This window comes from Molossus molossus, unplaced genomic scaffold (genome assembly GCF_014108415.1).
Source record: "Molossus molossus isolate mMolMol1 unplaced genomic scaffold, mMolMol1.p scaffold_m16_p_19, whole genome shotgun sequence".
Taxonomy (NCBI): Eukaryota; Metazoa; Chordata; class Mammalia; order Chiroptera; family Molossidae; genus Molossus; species Molossus molossus.
This window is the reverse complement of record NW_023425354.1, coordinates 33,465,182-33,485,417: the sequence shown is the minus strand read 5'-3', so window position 1 is coordinate 33,485,417 and position 20,236 is coordinate 33,465,182. Positions and strand designations below refer to the sequence as shown.

Below are 20,236 nucleotides of genomic sequence, written 5' to 3'. Positions count from 1 at the left end.
CCTGTTGTTTATCTTATTTTTATTGTATATCTTTTGACTTTTACACAGAAGTTGAAATTTGTCAATTTTTTTTATGGCTTCTGGGTCTTATGTCAGGCTTATGAATACAAAAATATGCATAATTTTTTCTAACACTTCATACTTCCTTTTTAGATTGTGAAGGAAAGGAAGACTACAAACCAACATGTTTACATTGCTTTGGGAGGTAGGACTGTCAACACAAGAAACGTTTAAACCTGTAGAGAATTTTTATGAGTTTATTTGAGCCAAACTGACGGCAATTGCTGGGAAGCAAAATCTCAACAGATTGAGAAAACTCTCCAGAGAATGGCAGTTTAGTACCTTACTTTACACATTACAAGCATAAGGAGTTACATAAAATCCACTAGTGATAGATTAGGGAGGCAAGAGAAAGCAAAGGGGAAGAATCTCTGGGATTGGATAAAAAGTAAACCTAAAAGACATACTTCTTTTACATTTGTGGGTATAGGATAGTTAGCAGTTAACAATGAACACAATAACAACAACAACGAGGGATTTTGTGGTCTCTGCTCTGGTGCAGTGTGTGTGTGTGTGGGTAGGTGGGTGGGGGTACCAAAGGTGTATTACAGTAGATGCAAAAAGACAGTAAGACAGGCTCAGTTAAGGTAAAGATCTGTCGGGGAAGATTACCAGCCGCGAACATGACTACCCACCATGACTCGCTTTCAGTTAGAAAGTGTTAATTTCAGACCATCCTGTGTGGTTACTTTTGGTCTCTGAGTTTGTAAGGTCACCACATAGGCCTCCCCTGAACTTGTCAGGTTTAGTATGTTGCCCCTTTTCCGTCCACAGGATTATCAGTGATTTTTGTTTTCTTCCTCTTACTATGTTCCCCCTCCCCCACCTCACCCCCCGCTAAATCCTCTACAATGAACTTCATCACTCTTGTGAAGAGGAAAATAAAAGAACTATGTAAATGGTGTTTTTTTAAACTTTTCTAGTCAAAGAGAACCATTTCAATATAGGTTCAAGATCAAATCACCCTGGAGTCACCCAAATATCCATCTCCAGAAAAACAAAAAAACAAACAAAAATCCTTAAAGCCAAAGCATGGGCTTAGGCTAGAACTGACTGAAAGAGCTGGGTGAGCCACCTCTCTCATCTTTAAAATGGGAAGATCCCCACCTACCTTGTAGGGATGTTGAAGTGCCTGGCAAGAATCTAGACAACACTGTGGTCAATAATGGTGGTAATTTTTTTTTCATAGGGGGGTTTGATACTGAAAATAGTAAAAAACTATTTGAAGCCATACCTCAATAAGACAGAAGACTGAAGTTGGAACATATCATTTGAGGCATGAAACAAAGTGTAGGTAGATTAGAATGAAACCAAATTTCTCATGAAGCTTATAAAACTATTTGAGAGGCAATTTTAAAAGAGGAATTATGAATATGTTTCAAACTTCCCCCAGGGCCTACTTCAAAGAAGACAGTACTAACCTGAAATAAAAGGTTTTCTTTTTTAAATATTGTTTTATTTAAAAAACAAAACAATCCTTACCTATACCTCTGGGTCCAGTCTTAGGTGGTGGTCACCTCTAGGCCAGTGGTTCTCAGCTAGTGGAATTCGGAAACTGACCGTGGGACTCATGACTGTCATTATAATGACTATGGCATTAAGAGAATGCTTGTAATATATAAAGGTCTGCCTTAAAAGAACAGGTCTTGTATTCCCACAGTGCTGGTGGCTTAAGATGGAAAAGGCTGAGAACCACTGCTCTAGGCGACAGGGACTGGCACAACGTAATTACTCTCCATCCAGCACCTTGCACAGCACCACATGCAGTTATGTACCTGTGCATTCTCAGAGGACATCATGCTTGGGAGTCAGTGTCTAACCTGCTGTGTCTTAAGGTATGAGAGCAGATTCATCACCTAGGTCTAGGGCGGCAGAGGGCAGCAGAGGGATCCAACTCCTCCATCTTGAAGTAATACCAGTGGAGATTGTCAATCTAAATCGTTCCTATACATTTATCCCCAAACTCTCTCGTCTGAAAAATCGACTCTCAGTAGCAAGAAAACAGAACCTCCTTGTTACCTTCACAGGCTGATCCTGGGCTGAATCTGTCTCGCTGCCTTTCTCTTTCTTCTTCTTTTGTTTCTTTTTCTTCTTCTTGGCTCCAGTGTCATTGGCTGGACTCAAACCACTGTAAGACAAGTAAATACTGATGCAGGGTTTTTAAAAATTCATCTGTTTTGGGCTACACTGACAAAGAGCTCTCTGTGGAGCCAGACCTTCTTTAATCAAGCCTGTTGGCTTCAGAAGCAGACTAGAAAATCCAGGTTCCCAGAAGGGGCATTTGGAGGACACCAGAAAACACAGCTCTCCTTCCACTCCCATCGGCTTCCAGGGAGGGAACACTTGCAAGGAATATTCTATTTGTTGAAAAGGGCTGTTCTGTTCTTGCCTTTATTTTACATGTTTATTTTCTTTAGATTGTCAAGCTGCTGGCACCAAAGGCAAATGACAATTGTTAACAGGGCAGAGCCCTAAATTTATTTTATTTTTTAAGTATGTTTTTATTAATTTTTTGAGAGAGAGAGGAAGGGAGAGAGACAGAAACACAGATGAGAGAGAAACATGGATCAGCTGCCTCCTGCATGCCCCCTACTGGGGATTGAGCCTGAAACCTGGGAATGTGCCATGACCTCAGTTCATAGGACTACGCTCAATCCACTGAGCCACACCAGCTGGGCTAGAGCCCTAATTTTAAAAGGATGACAACCAAAAGTAGTATTTGTGGAAACCCTTCCTCACCCCCACTCCTACCCTCCCAATGCATTAGGTTTAATGAGTTTCCCCAGCTGTATCTAAAGCACAAGGCAGTATTGGAAAGGGAGGAAACAATAAGGAAAAAGGTGATTTAATGTTGCTGTATTCTGTGTTCAAAATAGTCAATCATGAAAAATGCCTAAATTAGGCCTGCAGAATTGAGGACAACTGCCAGCTGGTTAAGACTGGATGATCACCACAGGGAAAATCCAGTACTAGGAATCTTGGGAAAAGTGAAGCACCCAGCCATTTCTGCCACCGAGATTATGTGAATCATGGTTGTGAGTATGAATGGGGTAAAGGGGACTTCCTCATGCTGGTTTCCTTCTTTGTGACACACCCAATGAATGCAGCAAAAACAGTTTCTCAGCCGCATTTAGGTTTCCTACCATGTTTTATCGTTTTCTGTATTGTCTCTCAATATCTTTATTGAGACACAAATCACGTTATCACAGTTTCTTTGACATTTTCAATTTATTTGCTCCAAAATGTTTCTCCCAATTATTGCTGATTTTAGAAAATAGTTTTGATTCTGGGTTTTCTTCATTTTATTGATGAATTTTAAGGTTCACCTTACAGCTTGCTTTCCTAATTACTGTTGTCACCGGTTTCTGCCATGTCTAAATTGATGTTGGCATTGCCAGCCTGGGAGTAATACCTGGTATCACCCTGCCATCCTCCTTGGAATTCTTTCATTAAGAAATCAAAATCAATCATCATCTACTGGTTTCTTATGCTGTGGGGTCCAACCTCTCATCTGGGTTTCCCCTTGGATTTTCAGGCCCCGGAAGGAGAGGTGGAGGTGTGGAGCTGGGAGATCCAGGATCCAGAGAGTAAGAGCCCAGCAACTGTCAGCAGAGGTGAGGGAAAGGTTGTGGGATCCAGGGATGGGAGTGAGGAAAGAGAAGGGCTGGAGAAGAGTCCAAAACAAAAAGAGATGGGATATGGGAACATCTCTCGAGCAGTGGCTGCCATCCCGCACGCCACCTGGCCCCAATCACAAAGCTGCCTGCCCAGAGCTCTACTGGAATTCTAGGTGAAGCTCCGTTAAGCCTTGGCTCAAAGATACTCCCACCCACAGACGACCCTACTCTTGCCTATACTGTGGCTGCAATTTCAGCGTTTCTTCCCTCCTGGCCAACCACAGGTGGGTCCACTCTGGGGAGCAGTCCTTCCCCTATGACCAGTGTCAGGCCAGTTTCTCTCATCACAGGTACCTGCTCTAACATAATTCATCCACACAAGTGAAAAGCCCATTGTGGGTGAGGATTCTGATGAGGGCTTCTTCCTGGACACCTACAGGTGGGCTCACACTGGACTGCAAGAGTCACTTCACTTACCCCTCCATCAGCGCAAGCACACTGGCAAGAAGCCCTACAGCTTTCCCAGCTGTAGCCTATTTGCCTATACCTCTCTGCTGGCTATCCACAGTGTACATACACAGGCCAGAAGCCCTACTCTGCCCTGACTGTGGCCTCCGCATTACCTACTCTTCCCCTCAAGTCACCAGCACATCCACTCTAACATGCGGCCCGAGTGTGGGAAAGGCTTCAGGAGCAAGTATGCCCTGGAAGCCCATCAGCGGATCCATCGATCTGGCAAGAGCCCAAGGTGGCAGCAGCCTGCAGTGGGGCTTTCAAAGCCAATCCCCGTTTTGGGAGGCCAGGATCACACAGTTCGTTTATGGTACTTTCTATATAGATTTTAATTACGTGGATGAGATGGTTAAAATTTTCACATGAGATGATAAAAGTTTTCTCTGGAAAGGAAGAAGCAAGGTTTATGTGTTTGGGGGTAAGAAAAGGACATGGGCATTGAAGGAAAGGAAGCTCTGTTAGGGAATAAGAAGAGGTGAGGAGGCACAGAGAAGGTCCTTTGGAAGGAGGATGGAATCTGAACACATTTTATGAGGTTCCTGCTCCCACTTCCAAGTCCCACTTGGGATTACTTCACTGCAAACATTTCCCTTAATTGGATTTTCTTTCTGGATTGTTCTCTTCCTTAAAACATTCTAGTCAGTATCTCTGCTGGTCCTCAGAAATGGATTCTCTTACACGTGAAAACCTATTAAAGGAGCCAGCACCCACTCTAGGTATCCCCTGGAACGGAAGGCACACCGGGCCTGTCCCCAGTGGGGGAAACTCATACGAGGATTCTGCCTTTTAGTAGGTGCAAGTGAAATATCTGGCAAGCAGATACATGCGGTATCAAGCCTCTGGGCACACTTGGGTCTAAAAGACGTAGAGGTGGTCACAGAGAGGAGGAAAAAGGCTTCAGGTAGGGAACTCTCCTGTTCCATGCTCACTCTGCACGGTGTGCAAAGGTATTAGGATTTTACATCTTTTTAATAAAGATGTATTCATGGGCCACAGCAGTTGGAAATACATAATGTTAGGGACTTTTTTTAAAAGAGTAAATCACTTGTAATTAGAGTTGAAATCAAGGCACAGTATCTTCAATCTAATTTTTTTTATAATATGTCAACAATTCAGAAATCTTTCTGACCCATTTAGATATGCTATTCCTACCTAAGAACAAAAAACCGCTGAAGGAATAAGCAAGGAGGTGGGTAGGACTAAGCATGCCTGCATGCCAGGAATGGTACTGGGTGACAAATAAAAGCTATGAACCATAATTATCTCCTGTATATTTTATAACTTCTCATAATTATCTGATCAAGATTCTTGAACAAATTATTTATAATTTGGTGGACAATACTGAGCCCAGCTGGCGTGGCTCAGTGGTTGAGCATAGACCCATGCACCAAGAGGTCACCAGTTCGATTTCTGTCGGGGCATATGCCCCAGTTGTAGGCTCAATCCCCAGCAGGGGGCATGCAGGAGGCAGCCGATGGATGTTGATGTTTCTCACTGATGTTTCTATCTCTTCTCTCTCTCTCTCTCCCTCTCCCTTCCTAAAATTAAAAACTAAATAAATAAATAGAATTGAAAGCAAAAAAAAGTCAACATTAGGAGAGTACAGTAAATCTTAATCTGCAGGATCAGCTTAGTTTAGGACATTGTTTTAGCTATATATTCTACATAACCAACTTTTGAAGAATTATAGGTGCCACAGTATAAAATATATTTTCCATACATTATGGTAAATACCAATTAAGCTTTATTTATTTTATAATTCAGAAAGTCTTCATGATCTTAAAATGCCTTGGATCACTATATTAATTATATTTTCATACTGTGTAGAGAGAGGCAATTTGTAACCAGGTACTGCCATTTCATATTGTAGAATGTCTTCAGACTCATCTCTTCCTAGTCCTGGTAGGAGCACTCACATCCAGATTTTATGACCTTACATATGGACTAAAGTTACCTCCAATCTTTACTGGGTCTCGATGTCACAACCTTTCTGCATCATCCTAAACTCTTACAGCTGTGGAACTCCCCGCTGTGAAAATGGCTTGCCATGCCTCCCTCCCATGCTTGAAAGCCTACAGTGGCAACAGCTTCTTAGCCTGGAAGGTATCAAGCCTCTTCCTGATGCAAAGACTATGAAGTCACAAGATCCAATGAAGGCTGGAGGTTACTTTAGCCCAAAAGGAAGGCCATGAAGTCTACATGCAAGTGCACCCTCTTACCTATTACATTAATGAGACATAGAAAGTATAACATGGAAGAAAGACTGATAACATTCAGAGGAGAAATAAGGTAATCTCCTTAAAACCAGAAGCTCAGCAAGACCTCCAAGGCCATGGAAAAGAACAGGAACCATAAAGTCATTTATGTCCCGAAGATAATGTTTTTCTTTTTTCTTTTTCTTTTTGGTATGTGACCCTAGCAGGAACCGAACCCAGGACTCTCTGGTCCGCAGACTGATGCTCCAACCGCTGAGCCAAACCGGCCAAGGCGATAATGTTTTTCTTTTAATAACTAAATTTTGTTATCACACAGAGGCCCATTTGCAGCTTATGACAACTGTATGTGGTTTTCTTATCCCAGAGATATTCTCACTTCGGTCTCAGGATTACACGCAACATTAGAAGGATTAAAAATTGGTTGATGTGCCCTGGCCGGTTTGGCTCAGTGGTCAGAGCATCAGCCTGTGGACCAATGAGTTGCGAGTTCAATACTGATCAAGGGCACGTACCTTGGTTGCGGTTCATCCCTGGCCCTGGTCAGGGTCATGCAGGAGGCAGCCAGTCGACTGTCTCTCTCACATCGACGTCTCTCTCTCTCTCTTCCTGACATTTCTCTCTCTCCCTCCCTCCCTCCCACTATCTGAAAATAAAAGAAAAATATCCTCGGGTGAGGATTAAAACAAAAAAACAACAAAACAAAAAAATTGGTTGATGTTAGGAGACAAACCAGCATCCCACTGTTGATACAATTTAGCAATCCTTTGCATTTCAGCTTATGTAATATATTCTCTGGTCCTTGTATATTAATTACTGTAACAATAATTTTTTATAATTCTATGGAAAAAATCATCAAAAAGGTCAAGGTGAGCCTGGCTGGTGTGGCTCAGGGGTTGAGCATCAATCTATGCATCAGGAGGTCCCCAGTTTGATTCCAGATCAGGGCACATGCCAGGATTGTGGGCTCAATTCCCACTAGGGGGCATGCAGGAGGCATCTGACAGATGTTTCCCTCATCATCAATGTTTCTATCTTTCTCTCCTTCTCCCTGCCTCTCTCTGAAATCCGTAGTAATAATAATAAAAAGCCCTGGCTGGTTTGGCTCAGCGGTTGGAGCATCAGCCTGTGGACCAGAGTGTCTCGGGTTCAATTCCGGTCAGGGGCATGCACCTTGGTTCCAGTTTGTTCCGACCCTGGTTGGGGTCGTGCAGGAGGTAACCAACTGGTGAGTCTCTCTCTCTTCCTTTCTCCCACTCTTTCTTTTTTAAATCCTCACTTACATATTAACCAACTGGATAGTTATAAACACAATTTCACGTAAGAAAAAGAGAAGATATTACTGCACTGAGCCATATCCATGAGAACATATAATGAACTCACCATGGTCTTATAGTCAACAGATTCAGAGAAGAGACTTCCAAGGAGCCCACATCAGAGTTAGCTTTTAATGTGATTATAATTATTCACAAGGAACCAAGCTCAGAGACCTTCAGAGTAGGTCTTCAAGAAGCATTAGGGCCCTGGCCAGTTTGGCTCAGCGGTTAGAGCGTCGGCCTATGGACCAGAGAGGCCCAGGTTTGGTTCCCGCTAAGGGCACGTACCCTGGTTGCAGTTTGTCCCCATCCCTGGTTGGGGTTGTGTGGGTGGCAACCACTCGATGTATGTCTCTCTCACATTGATGATTCTCTCTCTCTCTTCCTCCCTCTCTATCTGAATGAATAAATAAGTAAATAAGTAAAAGAACCCATTTCTCTTCAGCGTTGTTCATCCACCACTAAAATCAGATTCTAATTCTGGACATTAAAAAAAAAAAAAGAAGCATTAGGAAGCCAATATCATTTCACAGAAGAATGGCCTCAATCTGGATTTAGGGAGAACCAAACCAGAGGACCACAGAGAAGCCAGGCCATCCCTCCTCTAAGAATTCGGCATAATGCCCTAGACAGTTTGGCTCAGCAGTTGAATGTCAGCTTGTGGACCAGAGAGTCCCTGGTTCAGTTCCCACTAGGGGCATGTACCACAAAAAAGAAAAAAGAATTCGGCATAGTGTATTTTTTTAAATAGGTTTTTATTCTATTTTTTTTAGAGACAGAGGAAGAGAGAGATAAACATCAATTGGCTGCCTCCTGCACACCTCCTACCATGGATCAAGCTCGAAAGCTGGGCATGTGCCCTGACCGGGAATTGCATCGGGATGTCACTCAATACATTGAGCCATACCGGCTGGTGAATTCAGCATAGTATAAAGGGACCTGAAGTCCATAACCACTGGGTAGATGTCCCAGGGCATACTGGGATTCTGCAAAGTGACACAGAAATTTCTCAGAGTTCTCTAAGCCTGCTAATCACCTTACCATACTCCAAAGTGATAGATTAGAACCTTGAAATACACCAAATCAAGATCCAACTTTAGTTCATTTGGTTCCAAAATAATGAACAGAGAACTAGTAAAATTTGCCTTCTTTTTTGGGGGGTGGGGGAGTGGGGGGGAATGATACATGCCTACAATGGAAAGAGAGGTGGGAGTTCACATGAAAATTTTGAACTTTACATTCTAAAGTAAAGTTGATCAACCCAAGCTATTAACGAACAATCTAGGGAACATGGGATGAATTAGCAAAATGACAGACCCAGAGGTCAAAATCATCTAAGTTCCAACATATAAGAAATACTATGCTCTGCTAGAATGTTAGGGCTAGAGGGAGGAGGTGGAAAATAAACCTCAGTACTTATCTCTAGAAACAGAAGGCAGTGCCAGGGCTTGTGAGTGGATGGGAGGGAAGGACAAGATGACAGAGAGCAATGGAGCAGCAAACTTCCTGACAACATGACCAGTGATGGTCTTAAGGTGGGTCTCCTCTCAATTCCACTGAACGACAAAATCCACTCAAAGGTGTGTGTTTTAGGAACAGAAAGCTGTTACAGTGGGAACTGAAAGGAATCTCAGGGCTTCTGTTTTTTACAGAAGAGGAAACCAAGACCCAAGATGTGAAACAAATTGGTCACTGACTAACCAACTGGTACGCAGGGAAAAGCCACCAATCTCTAAAGATTTGGCCCATTCCTCCCACAACACAACAGTCTCATTCCCTGTGAGAATTTACTTGAGAATCTCCAAAGCCAAAACAACACTGTTTCATCACACAGGACCCCAAAACAGACTTTGTGTATCACAGGAGCAGGTATTAAAGGCAATGAGGAGAGTGAGCCATATTTTACACAAAAGCCTCCCTCCCTGGCCCTCCTTAATGCTTGATTTGTTTAAGATTATAATCTCCCAATTTAATACTTTATATATAATGTGCTGCTTCCTGGCTTCCCAATGAAATAAAAATGTCCTTAAGTGTAGGGACCACAGCTTATACAGCTGTTTCACACAGCACTTCTAGTTGTGCTGAGCACACAGTTAAGAGTTCAACAAATATGTGCTTGACTGATGCTTTCTAGGCATAACAGATTAAAATAAAACTCTGAAAAGCTAGAGCTTAAAAAGGGTCAGGAAACATCTTTATAGTAATGTTTCCATAAGACAGCTATGTTAATATTCTATGAAAGCAGTGGATATGCTGTGCTCATTAGAGTACTGGTTAAGATTTTATTTCATTTTATTTATTTATTTATTTATTTTTGTTAATCCTCACCTGAGGATATTTTTCCTTTTCCTTTTTTATTGAGAGAGTATGGAAGGGAGGGAGGGAGCAGGGAGAGTGAAGCATCCATGTGAGACATATCTATTGGTTGCCTCCCACACAGGGCAGATCTAGCCAAAGATCGAACCTGCAACCCAGGTATGTGCCCTTGACAGAATCAAACCCACAACCCTTCAGTGCAAGGGCAGGCGCTCTAATCACTGAGCCAAACCAGCCAGAGCAACTGGTTAAGATTTCAAATAATCAGCTTTCTTATTATCAATTTTCTTATTTGTTGTCTTCTCCCTCCTTAGGACCTATCCTATTCCTATAAGAATTAAAACAAAAAAGCTCCACTGTAACTACATCAAATGGCTCCAATGTCTTATACATAGACCACAGGTTTCACTTTTTTTTAATCTTTATTGTTGAATGTATTACAGATGTTCCTCATTTTTCCCCCATTGACCTCCTCCTCCCCACTGCCGCCCCCCTCCTCCTGCCTTTTCCCACAGTTATCTGTGTCCATTGGTTATGCATATAAGATCTTTGGTTTATTTCTTCCGACCCTCCAACCCCCTTCTCTTTGAGGTCAGTCTAGCAACCAATTTGTACTTCTTAATCCCTTCACCTTTTCCACCCATTCCCCCAACTCCCCTCCCATCTGGCAACCAACAAAATGTTCTCTGTATCTATGAGATTGTTTCTGTTCTGCCTATTCATTTTGTTTGTAGATTCAACTGTAGATAGATATGTATTCATTGCCATTTTGTTTGTTCATATATATATTTTTTTATCCTCACCTGAGGACATTTTTCCATTTTTTATTCAGATAGAGTGGAAGGAAGAGAGAGGAAGAGAAAGAGAGAGAGAGAAACATCAACGTGAAAGGGACACATAGAGTGGCTGCCACCCACACAACCCAACCAGCACTGGGGACAAACTGCAACTGAGGCACGTGCCCTTAAGCGGCAACCGAACCCAGGTCTCTCTGGACTGCAGGTCGACGCTCTAACTGCTGAGCCAAACCAGTCAGGGCTGTTTGTTCATATATTTTATCTGTTTCTTCAAAAAGACCCTTCAACATTTCATATAATAATGGTTTGGTGGTGATGAACTCCTTTAACGTTTTTTTTTTTTTGTCTGGGAAACTCTTCTTCTTTTTTTATTTTTTTATTTTTTTATCCTCACCCGAGGATATTTTTCCATTTTTTGTACAGATAGAGTGGGAGGGAGAGAGAGGAAGGGAGAGAGAGAGAGAAACATCGACGTGAAGGGACACATCGAGTGGCTGCCACCCACACGACCAACCAGGGCCGGGGACAAACTGCAACCGAGGTACGCGCCCTTAGCGGGAACCGAACCAGGGTCTCTTCGGACCGCAGGCCGACGCTCTAACCGCTGAGCCAAACTGGCCAGGGCTGTCTGGGAAACTCTTTATATGGCCATCGATTCTAAATGACAGCTTTGCAGGATAGCATAATCTTGGTTGCAAGTTCTTGCTTTTCATCACTCTGAATATTTCTTGCCACTCTCTTCTGGCCTGCAAAGTTTCTTTTGAGAAATCGGCTGACAGTCTTATGGGAACTCCCTTGTAGGCAACTAACTGCTTTTTTCTTGCTGCTTTTAAGATTCTCTCTGTCTTGAACCGTGTGCATTTTGATGATGATGTATCTTGGTGTGGGCCTCTTGGGGTTCATCTTGTTTGGGACTCTCTGTGCTTCCTGGACTTGTATGTCTGTTTCCTTCACCAAGTTAGGGAAGTTTTCTGCCATTATTGTTTCAAATAGGTTTTCGATTTCTTGTTCTCTCTCTTCTCCTTCTGGTACCCCCAAGATGCGAATGTTGGCACGCTTGAAGTTGTCCCAGAGGCTCCTTACACTATCCTCATTTTTTTGGATTCCTTTTTCTTTTTGCTGTTCTGATTAGTTGTTTTTTGCTTCCTTATATTCCAAATCAATGGTTGGCTTCTTGGCTTTACCTACTCTACTACTGAATCTGTGTAAATTATTCTTTATTTCAGTTAGTGCTTCCTTCATTTCTTTTTTTTTTTTTTTTTATCCTCACCCGAGGACATTTTTCCATTTTTTACTCAGATAGAGCGGGAAGGAGAGAGAGGAAGAGAGAGAGGAACATCGATGTGAAAGGTACACATCGAGCGGCCGCCACCCACACGACCCAACCAGGGCCGGGGACAAACTGCAGCCAAGGTACATGCCCTTAGCGGGAACCGAACCCGGGTCTCTGTGGACCGCAGGCCGACGCTCTAACCGCTGAACCAAACCGGCCAGGGCAGTGCTTCCTTCATTTCTGACTGCTCCTTTTTTATGCTCTTGAGGCCCTAAGTTCGCTGAGGTTCTCACTAAGTTCATTGAGCATCCTTATAAGCAGTATTTTGAACTCAGCATCTGTTAGGTTGCTTATCTCCAATTCACTTAGTTCTTTTCCTGGGGTTTTGTTCTATTCTTTCATTTGGGACTTGTTTCTTTGTCTCCTCATTTTGGCTGCCTCCCTGTGTTTGTTTCTATGTATTACTTAATGAGAGGTATGGGGCTAGCTGAGACCAGATGCTGCTTGTTTGAAAGAATTTAGGAAAACCTGAAGCAGGATCCAAGACAGGCCAATCCTATGCTTAAGCAAGTGCCAACAGCTTGGGTGGGCCTGAAAGTTGGGTGGGGTGGGGCCTCAGGGAATCACCAGGGTGGGGCAACCAGTGTGAGCCAGGTTGCTGGAGTCCCAGATATGGCGGCTGTCTGCCGCCCCAGGGAAGGGCTCACCAAAGGAACAAAGGCTTCTGACAGCACATTTGTCCTGGAGAAAGCCCCCTCTCCAGCCCTCGCTCCAATGCCAAACAGCTCAGTTCTTCCCTGTATGTCTCTGGTACCCCTCGAGCTGCCTCTTCTCCAAGCGTAGAGGGAGTGAGTCCGATAAGTCTGTGCGCGCACCCTTTAAGAGGAGCTGCCTGGGGCTCCAGCTGCCTCAACCTCCCTGAGCCTCAGTTCCCACTGGTTTTTCCAGCCAGAAGTGATGGGGACTTCTCTTCCTGGTACTGCAACGCTGAGTGGGGGGCCTGGTGTGGGATGGGGACCCCTCAGTCCTCAGGGAGGACCTTCCCAGCCGAGGTGTCCTTCTGATTTTTATCTGCCACACGTGGGTGTGGGACCAGCCCATCCACCTCTGCTCCTCCTACCCGTCTCGATGTGGCTGCTTCTTTAATTCCACAGTTGTAGGACTTCCATTCACCTTGATTTCAGGTGGTTTTGAATGATGGTTGTTCTGTAGTTTAGTTGTAACTTTGATGTGGTTGTGGGAGGACACGATACCACATTTACCTACCTGCCATCTTGACCAGAAGTCCCACAGGTTTAACTTTGATTATAAGATCAACAGAAAAAAAAAAGAGTTCAGAAAATAAAACTCACAATTTCCAGTCACTTGTTTACTACCCCCAAAAACTGGAAATTAATTCTTTGGGCTAAAATTCAAAATTTCCACAGAAACTTACAAAATAAATCCTATCCTCTAATACCCTTTTGATTCCAATTTTAGACATCTGGAAATCCTTCTGCAGATCCATTTACTCATGAGGTATGATACCTTCACCAGCAATCCTATTAGTACTCAGCAGGCCTAAAGAGAGGTGAACGAAGTGGCATTTACCAGGGTGCCCAGGTAGAAACCACACGGTATGAATCAGTATCAGCTGCCTATCCTCCGTACTGCTGCGACAGCAGGATCACTTAATGCAAACTCTGCAAATTTCCAGTTATTTATATAAAAACCTGCTTGTGAATCCTACATGACAGGAAAAATAAAAACACTTTGGTACAGCCATCAAAGTACCCTAGGAGGCCTGTGAAAAACAGCAGGTTGTGGGGATTACAAAAGATTGCTTTTACTGCCACCTTCTTCCCTCCCTGGGATAGTCAGAGTTTTGAGGTGAACAAGCCAATTCCTGTCATGGAGGAAAACTACTTTGTCTGCGTGTGTGTTTTTAAAGGGTCACAAAAGCTCTGATATACTCAAAAGTTTAAAATGGGAATGAGACAGAAATGTAAATTCCATATCCTCTGCGTTGGTTTGGTGAGCTAGACCATATAACCTGGCAACTCCAAGGTCAAATCAAATGTTATTCATAGACCATTTTCAGTAATTTTCTGAGCAATGACTCAATGCTGGTAGCAATTTCACACACCAGAATGACCTCTGAAAAAGATATTGGTCCATAAAGGAGAGTTTAAAGAGGCCAGCCACCTCCATCACCAATCAGCTTCCTAATTAGGTAAGTCCATGGGTTACTAAATAGATCCAAAGAGAAGACTCACACTCACAGACAGGATGTAGACGTCAATGCAGTAGGCAAAAGAAATCTGTAAGTTCAGAATGGGTCCTTCAGGGTGTCAAAGGGAGAACTGGAGAAGCAAATCCCAAGCCTCATCACAAAAGCTAAACCAGTTATAAGTGAAGCCTAGCTGAGATAATCCATACAAAGGGCTTAGCATAGAGTCCACGTGCCCAGCACATAGTAATAATAGCAAGAGATAACACTTATTAAACGCAACAGTGAGTCCTCCTCAGCTGCCTCTCAAAGTCAGCAGCGGTAGAAAAAATTTCGAAACAAGGATTAACCCTGTTTCTTTTTGTGTGTGCTCTCAATAGAAAACACCATGTTTTGTGGGCCCTAAATGCAACAATCACAAAAGCACCTTCCTTAGGGAATTAGAAGAGAGGCCAGCAGGGTACAGATATCAAATAAACAGTTAAAGTGGAAGAGCTAAACAAGCATCCTCCTAAAGTTACTAAATCTATGGTCCCAAAATCTATAGACTTTACAGAGAAACGGTTAACTTGGCAAAGCTGGGAAATTTTGGAGTGAGCAAATTAAACAATGTGAAAAATCAGCAAAACGTGTTTGCCATGAGCAGCATTCTCCCTGAAATAGGCTCTCATTTATTTTTCATTTCTTCTGCTTTCCAGTCTCTTCTCTTTGAAGCAGCTCTTGATTAGTTTCTTTTTAATTGCCACTTAATTGCAAAATAAAATTAGAACACTTATTTGATATCAGCGATGAGGTTTCTTTTTTCATTTCTGCTTTGATCTAGTTTTGAAAAAGCAAAAGCTGAAGGGAGAGATTAAGAAAAAGAAACTAAAAAGATTTCTTCTTTCCAAGAGCTTGATGCAGCTATAAGCCATCAAATAAATACGGAAATAACCACTTTCAAAGAATCTGAACAATTTTTTAAAAAGCAAGTAAGGATAGCTTATGGAATTCCTTTCGAAAAGACCTTTTAAAAAAAAATCCTCACCCAAGGATATTTTCCCATTCATCTTCAGATAGAGTGGGAGGGAGAGAGAAACATCAACTCGAGAGGGACACAGAGACTGGCTTCCTCCCACATGACCCCGACTAGGGCCAGGGACAAACCCAGGTACATGGCCTTGACTGGAATCAAACCCAAGACTCAATGGTCCATAGGCCAATGCTCTAACCGCTGAGCCAAACTGGCCAAGGCATAAAAAGACTTTTCTGTTAAGTTTCTTCATATGGAATAACAACTCATAATTAGAAAGTGAGAAAAACTTTTAAGAACCCATCTTAACCTGTCCCCATGGAGTAAGAGAACAGGATAAAAAAGAGACATCCCTTATCAAAGAGTTCTTTATCTTTTTTTTTTTTTTTAATCCTCACCCAAGGGCATTTTTCTATATTTTGTTCAGATAATCTACGTGAAAGGGACACATTGAGTGGTTGCCACCCACATGACCCAACTAGGGCTAGGAACAAACTGCAACCGCGGTACGTGCCCTCAGCGGTAACCGAACCCGGGTCTCTCTGGACCATAGGCCGAAGCTCTAACCGCTGAGCCAAACCGGCCAGGGCTCAAAGGGTTCTTGACCCATGGCTTACCAACATCTCAATGGTATCGATGACACTGCAAAATAAATTCCAAAGAATCCTAGGAACAAAATAGTTTAAAAGTTCTTTCCTGTTCCAAAACACCCAGAAAAAGTTTACATACTTGGTACTCCAAAATTAAAATCTGCCAGCTAATAAGGTTTATTTTTTAGTGATATTTCTTGGAAAGCCTATCACAAAAAACAAACAAGCAAATTAAACCATATATGTAGATATGTAGATGAATCATGAACTGCAGGGGGATGTGGCATAAAGATGACCTTAGTCTGACTCTCCTCTCAGTCGCTCAGGACAACTAAGTTATGTCAGACAAGTAACCATGGTAAAAATGCTGCCCTCCTTTCATCTGTAGAGTGAATTAAAAAAAAAAAAAAAAGCTGACAGAAAAACTGCACACAGATACATCTACTACACACACACACGTACACTATCCATGTATGCATGGGCACATATATGTTCATATGTACAAATGAAATTTATACTCACTAAATGTTTAATTAGGGAAGAAATACATGACAAGAAAAGTCAACAACTAAACTTATATGCAAAGGAACATAAGAAACTAGCACAACTGCATTTCCTATTATTTCAGTGCATGAATGTAGCTTATTTCATTAGTACAAAGCACTGTGAGCCCATCCTGAAAGGCCTAAGAGAATAAGGGTCAATTTGAACTATCATTAGCTAATTGCATATTATATTTGAGAATCATTAGCATAAAAGGGAGATATTCCCCTTCAACTCTTATATCACTTTTGAAAACATTTTAAATAAGACAAGAAAAATTTCAAGAAGCCAAAAAGCAGTGGAAAACTTCCATAGTAAAGTGGAAGATTCTTGATTTCTGTAGGTATTTCACAAAATCTGTAGTATGGTTTATAATGAGGCTTATTTGGGGGAAAGAAGGAGTATATGTAAGAAAAATCTGACATCCTTCCTCTCAGTGAGGAGAAATAAAACGCCACTAACACTAGGCTAAGAAATTAAACATTTGCCATTCATTCATCCAGCATATAATCATTAAGGCACACTAAGTGCCAGGCATCTCAAAGATATGAACCCTGTTCTCGGGCACCTTACACTCACGTGAGGCAGGGACTGGACATATATATTATTTAACTAGTGTTATGATAAAAGACACAAAAAATACAGTATGTGATAAGGGCAGGGAGGCAAGCTGGGAGAAGAAAGATTTGAAGAAAGACTAGGAGGGAGGTGGAAGACTGCATTCCAGATGTTATCTCATTTAATCTCTACAAGTAACCGTTAAGTAACTTCCCCAAGGTCATAGGTCTATTATGTTTTTATTCATTTGAGAGAGAGAAAAACATCGATGTGAGAAACATCAATTGGTTGCCTCTTGTTTGCACCCCAACCAGGACCGAACCCGAAACCTGGGCATGTGCTCTGACTGGGAATCAAACTAGTGAGCCTTCGGTGTCCAGGACGATGCTAAAACAACTGAGCCACACGGGCCAGGACTGACACCAGGTTTGAATGACTGCAAAGTATATGTTTTTCCCACTGTGCCATACAGTTTCTTCCTAAAACCGTCTACTCTGACAATTAATGGGAAAGTGTTGACTCTACCTCAGAATCTAAATGTCAGAACTAGTCTCTGTCCTTCAGCCTGGGTCCTCTGTTTCTCAAATGCCATCGCAAACTCACTTATTATAAAGACCTCTAGATTTAAGATACTAATAAACTTAATTTATTCACCCAGACTATAACTGTAAATAAAACAATCACCACCAAGACCTGGCCAGTTTGGCTCAGAGGTTAGGGCGTTGGCCAGCGAACCAGAGAGTCCCAGGTTCGGTTCAGCACGTAACTCAGTTGCAGTTTGTCCCTGGCCCCGGCTGTAGTCATGTGGGTGACAACCACTCCATGTGTCTCTCTCACATTGATGTTTCTCTCTCTCTTCCTCCCCCTCTCTCTCCCGCTCTATCTGAAAATAAATGCAAAAATGTCCTTGGGTGAGGATGAAAAAAACACAAAACAAAACAATCACCACCAAAAAAAGAAACACCTTCAAAGTTTTTAAAGGTTACGACTTCATTGTACTTTAATAAACCAGAGCAGTTTTGCAAAATGATTCATGGAATAAAGGGAACAAAACCCAGTAAAGAGCAATAGAAACTGGTCAGAGCAACACTTTGGCAGAAAAATAAAAGAAACTACATATAGAGCAAAGAAACTGTACTTTCGCTTCTGAAATGACTTTCTAATTCAACTCTCATTTCTGAGTGTGCTCTCTATTCAGAAGGGCTGCGCTTTCCCTTCTTCCTGTTCCTCCTATTTCCTCTTTCTCAGCTCTTCCATTCTTAGGAATATCAAACTTCAAAACAAGGCTTTTTTTTTACATTACATCGGTTGTGAGTTACAGCAAAAGAACACAGTCTTATAAAACCAAATTTGACAACCTTCCTTTTCCTCTACCTTCTTGCCCTTTTTAATGCCGGCTGAAGAATATAAAAGATCTTTTAACCTAAGGGTTAATCACAGGTAGATTATAAACCACTTTAACAATCTTATGTTCTCTCATCTCTGCAAGGTAGCAGAATTTTTTAAAACAGTTTATCCAAAAAGCCCAGCCATTATGGCTCGGTGGTTGAACACTGACCCATGCACCAAGAGGTTGCCAGTTTGATTCCCTTTAAGGACACATGCCCAGGTTGTGGGCCTGATCCCCAGTGGGGGGCAATCTGTTCTCTCTCATCGATGTTTCTATCTCTCTTCCCTTCCTCTCTCTCTCTAATATCAATAAAGAAAAAAAAAAAAAAAAGTTTATCCAAAGACCTAATTCCAACCTTTATCTCAAGGAATACCATCAATACTGCAAATGACAAGATGACTACAAAAATCAGACAACAGACTCGGTGGAAGTTACTCATCCAAAACATCAAAAAAAATATATGTAAATATAGATATAAATAGGGAATGAGCGTCAGCTCCAGCCACGATAACACCGTGAAGAAAGAGGAACAATAGGGTGTGACTTGAAAACTGACTTGGAAATAAAACTCAACACTCAAACGCCTGATACGTTTCTTCTGCACAAGGAACAAGTAGTTACTAGTAGGCAAGACCCTACAGTACAGGAGAAGCAGTATTACCCACTTCCAAACACTGTCCAAGAAGCATAATCACTCAATTTCTTGAAGCTTGGGGCTACTTTGCAGTTAATAGAACCAATATGCTGGGAAGATCTAATTATATACTGTTCAGGAAACATGAATTATTGGGAGCAACAGTCACAGTATACAACAAAACATTATTATACAGTAATTGCGTAGGGTTTATAAGGTGAGTTTATATTTTGAGATTCTCTGGTAGTGACATTTTACAACATAATTACGGTTTGTATAGCCTGATTAATTTCCTCGTTGGAGATGAAGTGCAGCGAAATGTTTTATTATTTATTGCTAATCACGTTGTTCACACACCTCTATAAGAAACATTCCCTTTGAACTGTACTGTTATGTTGACCTGTGTTGTACCACCGAAAACCATCGTCCTACAGGCTCTTTTCTCAGGACGCGCCTGAAGCACACAGAGAAGAACTTTTATATAATAAAAGTATTGAATGTCTCCGGCTCTTAATACACTGAGCACCCACCCTTGGTAAATGACAAAGAAAGCAACCAATCGCCAGGCAGAATCTCAATGTCTCAGCCAATAAAAATATGGGGGTGGGGTTACACTAAGCTCCGGTGACTTCCCCGCACCCCAGAGACCCAGGTGGTGGGAGACTGGACAGGAATTGGACTCCGAGGATCTCGTTACCCTCGGTTGTAGCTGTTGTCCTCCTCGTTCTCGCAGTCGCTGCAGTGCTCATGGCCGTTTCCGTTCCCTTCCATCATCTGCGGCCGCGGAGGGGCCGGCGACTTCACTGCTGTCTCACTCTCATCCGCCATCTTGAGTCCCGAGAGCCGGCCTCCGCGCCTCGCTACATGGGGGGTTCCTATTGGACGAGGGGAACTGGCGGTATATTCTGGGGTTTGTAGTTTTTGTGGCGAAGGACGCCGTACCTAGGCGTGGCTCATTCCCGGGAAACCGGAACAAGATGCACTACAATACCCAGAAATCAAGAGGGGAGGCTGTTCTAGGTCGGGGCCAGCACTACTGGGAAACACTGGGCGTTGGGTCGCGCTTCGAGGGCCGACGCTCCGCGACCCGGAGGGTCGTGTGGCATGCTGGGAATTGCAGTTCGATGTAAGTTTAGGGTTTCCGGCGTGGAGGCTCCAAAATCCAAGGTTTGACCTCAGCCTGCCCTTGCTAGTG

General features: G+C 42.6%; 1 protein-coding gene across 1 annotated transcript in view; it reads right to left on the bottom strand.

Annotated features, from left to right (window-relative positions):
• The window catches only part of NMT1 (N-myristoyltransferase 1), a 36,481-nt gene extending 16,602 nt beyond the window's left edge, over window positions 1–19,879 (bottom strand). Inside the window, exons 1-2 of the mRNA XM_036268140.1 lie at window positions 19,739–19,879; window positions 2,080–2,188 (exon numbers count right to left, since the gene is read on the bottom strand). Of these exons, the coding sequence (XP_036124033.1) occupies window positions 2,080–2,188; window positions 19,739–19,869 (240 nt within the window). The 5' untranslated portion in view covers window positions 19,870–19,879. The remainder of the gene's footprint in view (window positions 1–2,079; window positions 2,189–19,738) is intronic.
• Window positions 19,880–20,236: the final 357 nt, after the last annotated feature.